Source organism: Ctenopharyngodon idella, chromosome 10 (genome assembly GCF_019924925.1).
Source record: "Ctenopharyngodon idella isolate HZGC_01 chromosome 10, HZGC01, whole genome shotgun sequence".
Taxonomy (NCBI): Eukaryota; Metazoa; Chordata; class Actinopteri; order Cypriniformes; family Xenocyprididae; genus Ctenopharyngodon; species Ctenopharyngodon idella.
This window is the reverse complement of record NC_067229.1, coordinates 25,178,786-25,192,379: the sequence shown is the minus strand read 5'-3', so window position 1 is coordinate 25,192,379 and position 13,594 is coordinate 25,178,786. Positions and strand designations below refer to the sequence as shown.

Genomic DNA, 13,594 nt, shown 5'->3' with positions numbered 1-13,594 from the left:
CATGTTTCAGTGTTTTTAAAGTACTTTAAAAAAGTACAATTTCTGAAAACTACTTAATTACAGTAAAGTGAGTATTTGTAATTCAGGATGTAATTCAAAGTGGGTTTGCCTATATATCAAAACTAAAAACAGAAAAGGGGAAAAGAATCAGATATGTATCGTTCACAGGGCAAATGATTACTGGCCATAATGATAGCATTACATAAAATTTATGATGAGACTAAAACATGCACTTATCTGCTCTGACTCAAGTCTTAGTAACCATAAATGCCCAACAACCAGGACACGGACCGTGTCCCTGCGTCGCCTATCAATGACATCATACCCGCGTTACCCTTGGTTTCCGGTTTAATTTTGTATAAACCATGGAAACACCAAAGTCGCTTTAATATAGTATGTGTTTTATTAGACAGGTGAGCAACTGTTTGGATACATTCATCGACAGAAATCTAATCGTTATATAGCTCAACACACTCTTATTGTTTAAATCTTGTTTTCTTGATTTACATCGAGTACCATGTTTTACCATGACTAATATCGATCTAGCTTACTGCAGTGTGCAACAAGTGTCTCATAGCAGCCACCGAGCGAACACAGAGTAGCACTAACAATTTTCAACACACAAATGTATCTAATATGATAAAACAGCACTGCGTTACCCCACATACACTTGACCGGAAGAAGCGGAAGCAGCGACTGTGGCATAATAAAAGTTCCGCTGCTCTCGAGCCGTGTGTCACGCTCGTCTCTCATTACTAATCGCTCCAGCAGGCCTCGTTTCTGCTCGCACAGTACTCGGCCCTGCTTCATACTACAGTAATGTAAGTAATCTCATCCATGAACATAATTTCTGCCCGAGTCCCATCCCGATTCTTTTCCACCACCTGTAGACGTGAAGACAAAACATCCCATGATTTCATGAAATCAGTTATTTTGATGTGTTAATGTAAACATAAGTTTCCATGGCTTAGGCTACTGATCTTTGTGTGTGTGTGTGTGTGTGTGTGTGTGTGTATCAAACTGTTATTGCATACATTTTTACCAATCTTTACTTTTATAATTCTATTCAATCTTTAATCCAATGATATTATACCCATCTTATTTAACTTTATCAATAACCCTTCCTTCAAACATGTTGTATTCTTTTCAGTGTCAAAAAATACTGCTATCATCATTTCTTTATTTACCAATGTTTTCCTTATTTCCGTTACCGAAATATGGTCCATTGTTCCCCTATTCACACATCTCTGAAATTCCTAAATAATACATTAGTTGAATCCTTTCCATTAATTTGCATACAAATATAATCCTTTCTAAAGCTTAGAAAAGCTTATAGATCTGTAATTCAAAGGATCACATGTTCCCTGGTGTCCTTGAAGGAATAGTTAAAGCTTCTTTCCAGCTATTCGGTAATGTTCCCTCACTCCAGATCTTATTGAAAAAGTTTGGAATCACTTCTATTGCACTTCTATCACAAATGTTTTAACATATTGTAACTTACTCCATCATAACCTGGAGCTGATGTTTTTATTGACTTCAATGCTCTCTTTAACCTATAGGATAAGAGAAATGAACACCCAACACACTATCTTTTCCATAAGTTTTGGATATTATTTTAGCGTTTTATTCCTTAGCTCTTTACTTTCATTAGTTAGATTATCTGAGGTATTGATACTAATAAAGACACTCCAAAACATCTCAGCCTTTTCTTCTTCATTTATTGCTATTTCTTCAACCTTACATAAAATTGAATAAACACTTTATTTTAAGGTGACGTAGTTACACTTTACTACATATACTATAGTAATAACAGTAAATTATGCGTAATTACAAGTAACTAACCCTAAACCAAACCCTAACCTTAACTCTATAGTAAGTATATAGTTAATTAATATTACTCAGTATTTATTTGAGTAAGTACAATGTAACTACGTCACCTTAAAATAAAGCGTAACCATGGATAATTCTTTCCTTATGCCACTCATCTGTTTGATCATTCTCCAAACATCATGTATTGCAGTATTTTACCTGTACTATTACAGAAATTTGCCCAATATTCCCTTTTTGCACCCCTACTTTTCCTTCTGACTTCAGTTTGTGCTCTTATCAAATTCTGCCTGTTATGAGTTCTCTTTAGAATATTAAAAGTTTTCATTTTCTCTTTAATCGCTATATTACAATCCTCATTCCACCGAATACAATCTAGTCTTTCCTCCTCCCTTTACTGGAATACATATTGATGACACATTTTGTTTTACTGATACAATCTATGAGTTTATTATTTTAATGTCATAAACTCCAGTTGCATCACTCATTTCTAAAAAATTGTCCCCAATTCACTTTTTCATATATCCACCTGCCAGTAATTTCTTGGTTAAATTGCACTTAATATTGAATTACTCCAATTAGCGTGTGCGAGACAAGGGTTCGATCAAGTACAGAATTCCAGCCTGTGTTCACATCCACCCGTGTATTATCACCATCATTAATGCACAACAAATTCCTTAGATCCATCCAAGTGGCATCATTTATTGTTCCTCCCCATACAGTGTTTTGTGCATTAAAATCCCCACACCAAATTACCCTTTCTTCATTTAAGCCCTCAGTAATCGCTCAGCAGTCAGCACCAAACTTCTATGCGAAATATAAGGTTTATTTTTTAGATAACTATTATTTCCTGTCCATACTTCAACTCTTTGTAGCTTCTGTGTTTACTTGACTGTTTACTAGTGACAGCGCCACTCAGCGGCAGGAGCGTGCGGTGCAGAGGATGTGAACCCGGAAGCGTAAGCCAATCATTTAAACCAAACAAAAGCCCTCGGAAGTGTCGCGTGTGTTTTTTATTCGGGAAAGAAAAACTGAAGATTAAGTTTGAAAATGTTACCAAACAATGCGCTGACAGAAGGACGATGTAAACCACGCCAATATCATCGGATTTATTAGCTTTGAAGTCTTTGATAGATCGATTCTTTATTTGGCTGTGTACGACAGTTCTGTGATTTGTCTGTATTGTAACGCTGCAAATGAAATTGGCAGGTTTAAACTATCTGTGATTGATGGAGAATTAAGTAAACCTGTCTCTACAGGCATTGTTCGTGTTTACTTTCACAACACTGCTGCTGTACATTTAGTGTATTTCTGTTCGATCCCGATTGTTGCTCATAATCGAATGATCGGGTAGCTCAGTTAAATATAAAGAGAAAGGAGCTCGTCCAGAATGACTCTGGCAGTGTTTTTTGGCTGTGCTTTCATAGCGTTTGGTCCAGCTTTCGCCCTGTTTGTTTTTACTATCGCCAAAGATCCATTAAGAATCATCATTCTGATCGCAGGGTAAGTCATGTGATCACATTTCACTCACGACATCTACAGTCAGATACATAATGCATTTAACATAAGCGTGTTTTATACACACGATGAATTGTTCAGTGCCATAGAGAAAATAGCACCACACTACTTTTTTTTTTTTTTTTTTTTTTTTTTTTTTGTAAGAGACAGGCTCAGATTTTTGACACACAGTTGCTTTGGATAACACATTATTTTGCATTATATAATGTTTAACAAATCAGCAGTTTATGAACATTCAAATATTAGAATAAGTCTGATTTCCATGACGTTAATGAAGTCTGTTTAAAGTCACATCTGAATGTTTATGTGGAGCCCATGGGAGGAGGCAGAAGTGGAGAATAATGCAGATGGTACATGTGTTTGTTTCAGGGCGTTTTTTTGGCTGCTGTCTCTGTTGCTGTCCTCTCTGGTGTGGTTCATCGCTGTGAAGGCTAGTAACGGGTCAGAGGATCCCACCCTGCCGAGGGCCCTGCTTATTTTTGGAGTTTTCTTTTCGGTCTTGCTCCAGGAAGTGTTTCGTTTTGCCTACTACAGACTGCTCCGGTAAGACTCATTATGGTGTGCCATAAATGATAAGAAATCCTCAGTGCCAAACATGACGACTCCACACCACAAACATACAAGCTAGTTTCTATTAAAAAAAGGCTCAGATTCCAGAACTTTTTAAGGCTAAGGTTAAACTAAAAGATATCAACATATACTTTCTTACTTGATTAATCACAGTACATTAAGAAAACTGTTTTGTTTTACAAGTTTTCTGAGATGTTATGTTTAAATATACAAATGAGGCAGCGTCTAATTAAATATGTACTCATTTGTGTTCGTATTTGTATTAATATATTTCTAGAACAGAAATGTGAACATTGGATAAAGTCAGCTTCAAAATTCTTGATTCATTTTGTTGACATTTTAGATACAATACTGTCAACAGCCAGAAAAAACATACATTTTCGATACATACAGTTTTTAGGAATAAAATGTATAAAGTATACAAGCAGGCAAATTATATAGCTGCTAAAGTGAGTTTTCTGACTCACTGCAGGAGAAAAAATTCATGAGGAAAAGGGCCTTTAAAGTTAAATAGATACAGTACATGGAAAAACTGCCTGCATTGTCTTACAAAAGTATAAATTACAGAATAGATGTCATGATTTTTGGAATTTGTTCTGATATAAGGAATAATAATAGCTTCTTCCAGTTGATGATGTAGAGCAGGGCTGTCCAATCCTGTTCCTAGGGATCTTCCTTCCCACAAAGTTCAGCTCCATCCCTGATCGAACACATCTGAAGCAGCTAATTAAGATCTTCAGGAGCACTTGATAATCACAGTCAGGTGTGTTTGATCAGGTAGGTAGACCTCCAGGTCCAGGATTGGACACTCTTGCTCTAGAAGGTCTCTGTGTTACTTGTCTGTTGTTTTTCTTTGGTGGTGATTGCAAACTCAAATGGATGCCTGCTGTCAGCTGTTGTAAGAGAACCTGTTTCCTTGAAATGGTGATACATTTTTAACTCTTGCATTGATTCATCAGGAAGGCCAACGAGGGTCTGGCAGCCATTAGTGATGACGATGGTTTAGCCATTTCAGTCCGGCAGATGGCTTACGGTAAACTGTGTTCCTGTCACACTTTGTGCTGCTCAGCATGTTATTGTGTTTGATGTTGCCTGTTTAAGATCACTAGATGGCACCTTTGGCAGGTTTTATCAGGTTGTCGGTGTGTTTTGTGTGCAGTGGCTGGGCTGGGCTTTGGCATCATGAGTGGTGCGTTCTCCATGATCAACATCCTGTCTGACTCTCTGGGTCCCGGGACGGTCGGCATCTATGGAGACTCACAGTATTACTTCATTACAGCAGGTGAGCTCCTGCAAAGCCTTGTGGGCCATCCAGATAGGCAGAGTAATTAACAGCTTCAACATTTAGGTGTGGCGTTTTTATGTCAGCAATAACACTTGACGAATTACACAAAACCAATCCTGCTGTTCGGAAAAGCTGTATATTCTATTCTAAAAATCGCTGGGAGCAAGTGATTTACCCTTGATGCCACATGGGTCACTCACAGAAAATATCTGAAACATTTGTTTTGTCCTGTGATATTTCTAGTCCTCTGAATGTATTCTGACAGCCTTGAAATGGGTTTAAATAAAGTCAGTCTAGAATCAGTTTTATTAAAAATGAATCTTAAACATCTTATATAGGGCTTTAGTTGTCTATCTATCTATTATAACCTGGATTTGGCAATGAAATAAAGAAGCACAGCTTCCTTTTTTGTGACAGAGTAAAGGTCATGTTGCTAGGTACTACTTTTACAAGAAACACATGTATATTACGTTATCAAGAGCACACACATATATTAATACATTAATTTCCTTGATTGTTTCAGTTAATTATAATTGATGTCATGTTTATTGAAACGGAGCATTTTAATGAAACCATGAAACCTTCTCAAACGTCAAATAACAGAAAAACCTCAGATTGATATTTGTAACTGGTTTAAAATTTCACCATCATGTATAGAAACATCCTTCCTTAAAACTTAAATTAAATTTTAATTAATTTCTGCTAGGTGCCAAGGCACCTTTTCTCATTTTCATGTACTTTAAGTTGAGGTATTGAAATAACTGCTATTAGGGGTGGGGTGTATTGGGAAATTGTCTTGGAGTCAAAAGCTTGTGACACGCTGCTTTAAGGCTTGTGTGTTTGATGTGTAGCGCTGATGACTCTGGCGCTGACGCTGCTGCACACGTTTTGGGGCGTAGTGTTCTTCGAGGGCTGTGAGAAGAACCGCTGGTGGGTCATCGCTGCTGTCGTCTGTCTCCACTTGTTAGTCGCTGGCCTGGTGAGCTTTACATGGACACACATTTCGTCCTGAACATGTTAACCTGTCTGTGATGTGAGGTCATAGCCTTTCAATGCCAAGTCACAAGTTCAAGTTCCATATTCTTTTACTAATAGTTTCTATATAATGCAGGTTAATTTTTATAAGTCCACTCAGTTTAGTTGATCCAGACACTTGATTTCATGTCTTCAGTTTTCTTGTGCATTATGTCATACTTATAGTTAAGAAAGTATTAGATTTTATTAAAATCATATGGTTTATCTTTATTCACTTTAATATATGCTTTTAAAATCAATATTCTATTAATTATCAATTTACCTAGCAGTTTTTCCTCACACTGAACCAAAAGTGCAACAGCGTTCACTAGAGACCACTTTTGTGGTCTGTTGCGACATTCTGAGAAAAATTTCTATAGACATAGATTTGCTTTCTTCACATCTCTTATTGGAAATCATGTCTCATTTAAAAATTGTTTAAATCTAAGCCCAGTCACTTTATTTGCAATTGAACTGCAACTGAACTAAGGCACTAGATGGCCACTCGTTAACCATCGCACTATTTAAAATGATGGCGAGAGATAAGAGAATCTCCAATCTCTTCATCACTGCACATACGCTACTGGTCAAAGTTTCGGGTCAGTTTTTTTTTTTTTAAGGAATGTTTCAGCAAGTATGCATTAATTGATCAAAAGTTAAATTGTTACCAAAAAAAAAATCTATAAATGCTGTTCTTTTGAACTTTCAGTTTATCAGAGAATCCTAAAAAAAAAAAATGTATCACAGTTTCCACAAAAATATGAAGCAGCACAACTGTTTTCTACATTGATATTAATGTTCCTGAGCAGCAAATCATCATATTAAAATGATTTCTGAAGGATCATGTGACACTGAAGACTGGAGTAATGATGCTGAAAATTCAGCTTTGATCACAGGAATAAATTACATTTTAAATTGTAATATTTCACAATTATATTACATTTTTCACTCTTTTTGGTAAAAAAAAAAAAAAAAAAAAAACTTGGTGAGCATGAGAGACATCTTTCAAAAACATTAAACAATTACTTCAAGCATAAACTTGGCAAATAAATTGTCATTGGAGAGGCTCAGCTTTATGCTTGATGTGCCGTATACAGCTGAGCAACTGTAGCTTGTGAAGCTATAAAGTTACGCTAGACATTTGATATGCACTCCATGCTAATTCATGGTAACGCTGTTTCAGAAAGGCTTGCTCAGATGGTTGTATAGCAGCTCAGATGTCTAATGTTTCATCTGGAAGCGGCAGCAGAGGTTCACATTACCTGAAACCGTCATGATGTCACAGGACCGGGGCTGTGCTTTGTGTTCATACACACAGCTTGGATTATCCTTGTGCCTCACTAAATAAACTTTCCCCAGAAAGTGTTATTGCTCAGAGATTGCTTTTTTTTTTATTGCTTGGCAAACTTTGGCCCCATTTATGACTTATATTAACATGCGTCTTCAATGATAAATGTCAAATCAAGTCACCTTTATTTCTATAGTGCTCTATAACAATACAGATTGTTTCAAAGCAGCTTTACAGTGATTAACAGGAAAATGATTGATTAACGCAAATATTCAGATTAATTCCACTGTAAAGCAGCTATAAAAAGACAATAGTGTTATTGTTCAGCTGAAGTCTATTCGGTGTTGATTCAGTTCTGTTCAATAACTGTGTAAAGAGATCATTAAACATGAAATGAGTTCAGTTCAGTTGCAGCTCTGGAGAAAACAGTGATTTCATCATCCAGCTCAGTTCAGTTCATCCAATCGTGTCAGTGCAAGTCATTAATATTGCTGAATTTTAAATGTCCCCAACTAAGCAAGCCAGAGGTGACAGTGGCATGAACCCAAACTCTATCTGTGACAGAAATGGAGTAATGTCTACTACTAGTCTCCAATGTTCTCTCTTGCTGTGTTTCAGTCGCTGTTGAACCCGCTGTATGAAGGCAGCCTGCCTCCTGTGTACGTCATTACGCTGCTGATGGCCGTCTGGGCCTTCTTCTCATCTGGAGGATCACTAAACAACCTTAATGCACTCTGCACACGTAAGACATGACCTTCATACACTTTACATCATGCTCCTTGTGTGCATCGCTTGATTTGGCCGATGCTTGAGAGTTTATGGTATCTAGAAAGTAATTAATTCTGAAGTGTGACCTCTATATCAGTGTTTCTCAACCCTGACTTTGAGGACCTGAGGCCTGTTAGATGAAGCTGGTTTCATTTCCTACCCAGGTAATTTTGAGATTAGGTTGAGCAAACTCTGGTTTTTCGGGTTCAAGAAGGTGGATTGGTTCATCACCATAGTAACACTACACGGCTAACCTGCTCCAGAGCAGATTTTATTCTGGGTTTGAGATCGCAAACCAAAACTGGACCAATCGGCTGTGAGTAAATTAATTATGTATATTTGACAGTTAATATTAAATTGCATTTAAATCAACACAAATGTATACATATAAATACAAGCTTCAAAACATAAAGCTTTTAAACTGATTAAGCTTACATGTTTTCTTCTGAGCTCTTTGAACCTATATAAATTATTATATTTTCATTCAGATGCCTTCTCTGCAGCAGTGTTTATTCTTGCCTTGTAAATGCGTTTAAGTTGGTGCTGTCAAATCGATTAATCTCGATTATTCGCATCTAACATAAGTTTGTATACATACACATACATATACATACACACATACACCAACTTTTATGTTAGATGCGATTAATTGAGACACACACATTATAGATTTAGAAACTTATGTTAGATGTGATTATTTGAGATTAATTGATTTGACAGCACCATTTTAAATTCATATTTTTCCATAACTATTTGTTAATCTTCAGCAGAGAAGTGAATTGCTTGGCTCTCTCGAAGTGAATCAAACTGATGCTCTCCTTCCATGTGATTGGCTGTTTACCGCACATGGCACACTTTCAGGTGCACGCACTTCAATCCAAACTCTGGATCAGTTGACAGAGAATGTTTATATTGAGCGTTGTTAGCCCACTGATGCAGATCTAAACCAGGTTGGATTTATATGGTTTAGTCAACTCTAAACCTACTCTTAAACCCATACCCCCGGTTTCACAGACAAGGCTTCTTAACTAAAATGCATGTTTGAGCTGTTTTAACTGAAAGTAACTTGTACTGGTATATCTTAAAATGTCAGAGCCATTGTTTTGTCTCAAGATGCACATTGCACACCAGTATTGTTTTTTTTTTTCTAGTGAATGTTTATAATAGCTACTTATATGCCCTAATTGAACTAAGGCCTAATCCTGGCTTAGGCTAAGCCCTGTCTGTGAAACCGGGCCATAGTTTGTTCAACTAACTTCATGCAATAGGCCTTAGGTTTGGGAGACACTGCTCTATATGACCCGGGAAGCTATTGAAAGTCACATGCTTCCAGATTGTAGTAGACAGTGTCTGTGAGCTGATCTCAAGTACATTTCCACCAAGCTTAAATAACAACTTTGCCTGCAGATTTCCACAACTGTTGACTTGACGGTAACAGTATTTGTACTCTGCTACAGTATTTAAGCACATTTGTCAAGTATCTATAACCTTTACTCCTACATCTCAAAGTATAATGTCTTGCATTTCAGAAAAGATTCACAAAAAAATGTTCTTAAGAAATAAGTTATGATTCTAAATTCGTAAGAATGTTTCTTTGTGTGCTTCTGAAGTGCCTGACGGAACCCTTTAAGATTGCATATGGAAACTTTTCTTCTATGAGTGCATTTGTTAACATTATTAAGTGCTTTAGCTTGCATGATCTAACAGTACGTTTTGAAAATAATTTATTAATCTTTGTTAATGTTAGTAAAATTGTTCATTGTGTTAGTTCATAGTGCATAAATGTACTAATGTAAATAAATACAATGTTTGAATTTAAAAATGTTTTAGTAAATGTTGAAATGAACATTGACTAATATTAATAAATGCTGTAGAAGTATTGATAATTGTTAGTTCATGTTAACAAATAAAACCTTATTGTAGTGTCACCAAAATGTATTTAGGAATATAAAATATTCATAATTTTATTCTTAAAGTGTTAGTTCACCCAAAAATGAAGATTCTGTCATTAATTACTCACCCTCATGTCGTTCCAAACCCATAAGACCTTCGTTCATCTTCGGAACACGAATTAAGATATTGTTGATGAAATCCAAGAGGTTTTTTTTTGTTCTCAATAGAAAGCAACAAAATTACTACATTCATGATCCAGAAAAGTAGTAAAAACATCATTAAAATAGTCAACGTGACTAGAGTGGTTCAATCTTAATGTTATGAAGCGACGAGAATACTTTTTGTGCGCAAAAACAAAACAAAAATAACGACTTTATTCAACAAATTCATCTCTTTTCTGGACCTTGAATGTGGTAATTTCATTGCTTTCTATTGAGGATAAAAAAAAACCTCTTGGATTTCATCAAAAATATCTTATTTTGTGTTCCGAAGATGATCAAAGGTCTTACGGATTTGGAACGACATTAGGGTGTGTACTTAATCACAAAAAAAAATCATTTTTGGGTGAAATAACCCTTTAAGGTAGAAAAAAGCAGGTGAAAAGAATTGTTCTTAAGAATGTTTGGTGAGTCTGGCCCCTGTCCTTCATCCAAAGACTAAGAGAAGTAGCAGCAAATACTGTCACACTGTACTGCACAGAACCATCCCAAACCCTTGATGCGTTCTCGTTTGTCTAATGGTGTCTGCATTGGCTCTTTGTGCAGGCAGGAAAGCTGAAGGGGAATCTTCATAAGATGGTTTTTGTCACACAGTACCTAGTGAGATCCAGGACGAGAGAACGGCTGAGTCTGCTGCTTGACTGAACGGCAGCGGTTTGCGAAAGAGCATATCTACCAGCTCCAAACCCTGAGGGGATCCAGACACGTCCCCTCCAGCATCAGTGATCTCAGACGGGCCATGAGACTCTCACACAAACACTGTAAATAGCTTGATCTGAATGCAAATCAATAAGACAGATCTTTAATATTATTTTATTTTAAAAGCAACATTCTCTGGCTCTTCTTGTGAATGTTTGTGGTTTTGAGTTTTCTTCCTTGATGTCCTTTACATTTTGAATGAAGCCTTATTGTAGAGCCACTGTTAGGGGAAGAAAGTGACCAAAACAGTACCTCTTCACCCTCTTTCACTCATTTAATCATCATTATCATTATTATTATTATTATTATTATTATTATTATTATTAGTCAAGAGCATTTACATTTACTGGCATTAAAGGCTTTTCATATTTGTACTGTACATTCTGGAACATATCTTTGTTGTGACAAATGAATGCACAATGAGAACATTTAACTTTTACGCTGTTCTCAAACTAAACAAATATCTCAGTGTGTAATTATGCAGTTTTTGGACAGATTGATGCCTGGTCATCACAGTTTTAAAAAGTCATTTTTCATCAGCGTTGAAGTCATTTGGTTAACACTTTATTTTACAGTGTCCTTGCTACCCATTACATGTACTTACTATAGTAATAACCCTATATAGTAAGTACATGTTGTTAATTAATATTACTCGGTACCTACAGTAACTAGGACACATTAAAATAAAGTGTAACTGCCATTTTTCATTAATGTAGAATTAAAGTAATTTGGGTAACACTTTGTGTCCTTGTTACATGTACTTACTATAGTAATACCAGTAAATTATGCATAATTACATATAACTAACCCTATAGTAAGTACATGTTAATTAATATCACTCAATAACGACAGTAATATGGACACATTAAAACAAAGTGTAACCATCATTTGTTTGTAGCTCAGTATACAATGGGAAGAACAAAGCAGCTAAACTTCATTTTCATCATATTTCTGACAATTGAATGCAAACTTTACATGTGTGGATGGGAAGCAATATCTGGATATTCCAGAGTCTTTTCTGTTCATTAATAAGCACTTCAGAAGTGGTGCTGGACCATGTTGTTATCATGTGGAGGACAGTTGAAGTTATCTGAGACTTGGATGTACATTTCACACTTGTCATCTCAGTGACTTGATACTAACACAGCTTTAATTCCTAACCCAGCACACTAACATCACAGCTTTTACTTACACATCAGCTGTTTTCCAGCCTTAAAGCACATTCAGTACACTCATTGTGGCGCGTCTGTGTTTGAACTTGTTGCTTATCAAACACGATCAGCATACGTTGCCTTCAGTAACCACCAACATTCGCTGTGCTTCTGTATGTTAATGTATTGCTTTGTGTACCCATCCTCTGTGTCTGTGTGCAAGCGGTTTCTGGTCTGTATTTGGCATCGTGTTAAGAACTGTGCAGATGGAGCTCTCTTCATGGTCTATTCTATATATTGGACACAATAACTTGGTGCTTTCCTGAATTTCAATTACAAAAGGACTTGTAATTATGTAACATTTTAATGCTGCTTTATAAAGTTTCTAAGAATATGATGTGCCAAACAGGGAATCTGATTGCTGTTCAAATTGATTTGGAAAAGAGAAAAAAAGATTAAAAAGACCCTGTTAATCATTTCATGGAGTCAAAGTTATTTGGGGTGAGTGAAATATTTACTCCAACAGATACGGTACACATTTATGTGAATCGTCAATCTAACCTGAATGCGGAAGGTAATGTTTGGACTCCAGTGTTTTTATATGGGTAACACTTCACATTTAGGTTAAATTCATTAACACCGGTGAATGTCTGCGTTATCGTGAACTAACAATGAATGTACACAGCATAAATCTATTTCGGTGTTCATTTTTAAATATTTTATTAATTCATGTTCATTCCTGAAATTTTAAAAGTGTCTGGCTTAGGAAAATTGACGTCATCACCCTTTACTCAGATATTATTAAAATTGTGTTAAAGATTTTGTAAGCATATTGCATGGGTTTGCTTGGAGTCCATTGTTTTATTTGTGATAACACAAAAAAACATGCTAAATTATGGCGACATCATTAAATTGACATTAACCAAAATTTGTAAATGCGGCAAAAGCACTGCTGTTTCATTTTAGTTATTGCATTAACTTAACTTGAAGTGTTACTGATATTTGCAGCTTTGACACATTAGGCTCTCAGACCTCTGCCCTTCTGTCAATATATAAATGACCCTGTGACCTCCCCTGTGCATTAGATTGCACAATTCATATATAGTTAGTCTTCAGCAGAGTTGTGTTGAAATACACACAAAGCCTTTATATATAGGAGGTTATGGTAGATCATGTAATCTCCTAAAACACACATAATTTAATTCATGGACTTTAAATGAGAAACAATAAGGGCTTTCAGATTTCAAAGTTTAATCATCTTAAACTAGACTGGCGCTCACAGGAATCCTCGTGTGAATGTTTAATATTCTGGACCATGTTTGAAACATACCTGCAGTATCATCTGAGGGAACTAGACTGAGGA

General features: G+C 36.0%; 1 protein-coding gene across 2 annotated transcripts; it reads left to right on the top strand.

The window, feature by feature from the left end:
* The first annotated feature begins 2,793 nt into the window (after window positions 1–2,793).
* zgc:114200 (Gamma-secretase subunit Aph-1b-like) lies at window positions 2,794–12,707 on the top strand. 2 transcript variants are annotated; one of them, XR_007932281.1, is made up of 8 exons: window positions 2,794–3,330; window positions 3,715–3,888; window positions 4,875–4,948; window positions 5,075–5,197; window positions 6,052–6,179; window positions 8,121–8,244; window positions 8,435–8,586; window positions 10,928–12,707. XR_007932281.1 is itself a non-coding variant. In XM_051910047.1 (7 exons), exons 1-7 carry the CDS (start codon window positions 3,218–3,220, stop codon window positions 10,954–10,956), a joined length of 765 nt encoding a protein of 254 aa, XP_051766007.1. In that variant the 5' UTR covers window positions 2,794–3,217; the 3' UTR covers window positions 10,957–12,707. The 2 variants fall into 2 exon arrangements, 1 of the variants encoding a protein (XP_051766007.1); XM_051910047.1 differs by lacking the exon at window positions 8,435–8,586.
* The last annotated feature ends 887 nt before the right edge of the window (window positions 12,708–13,594 follow it).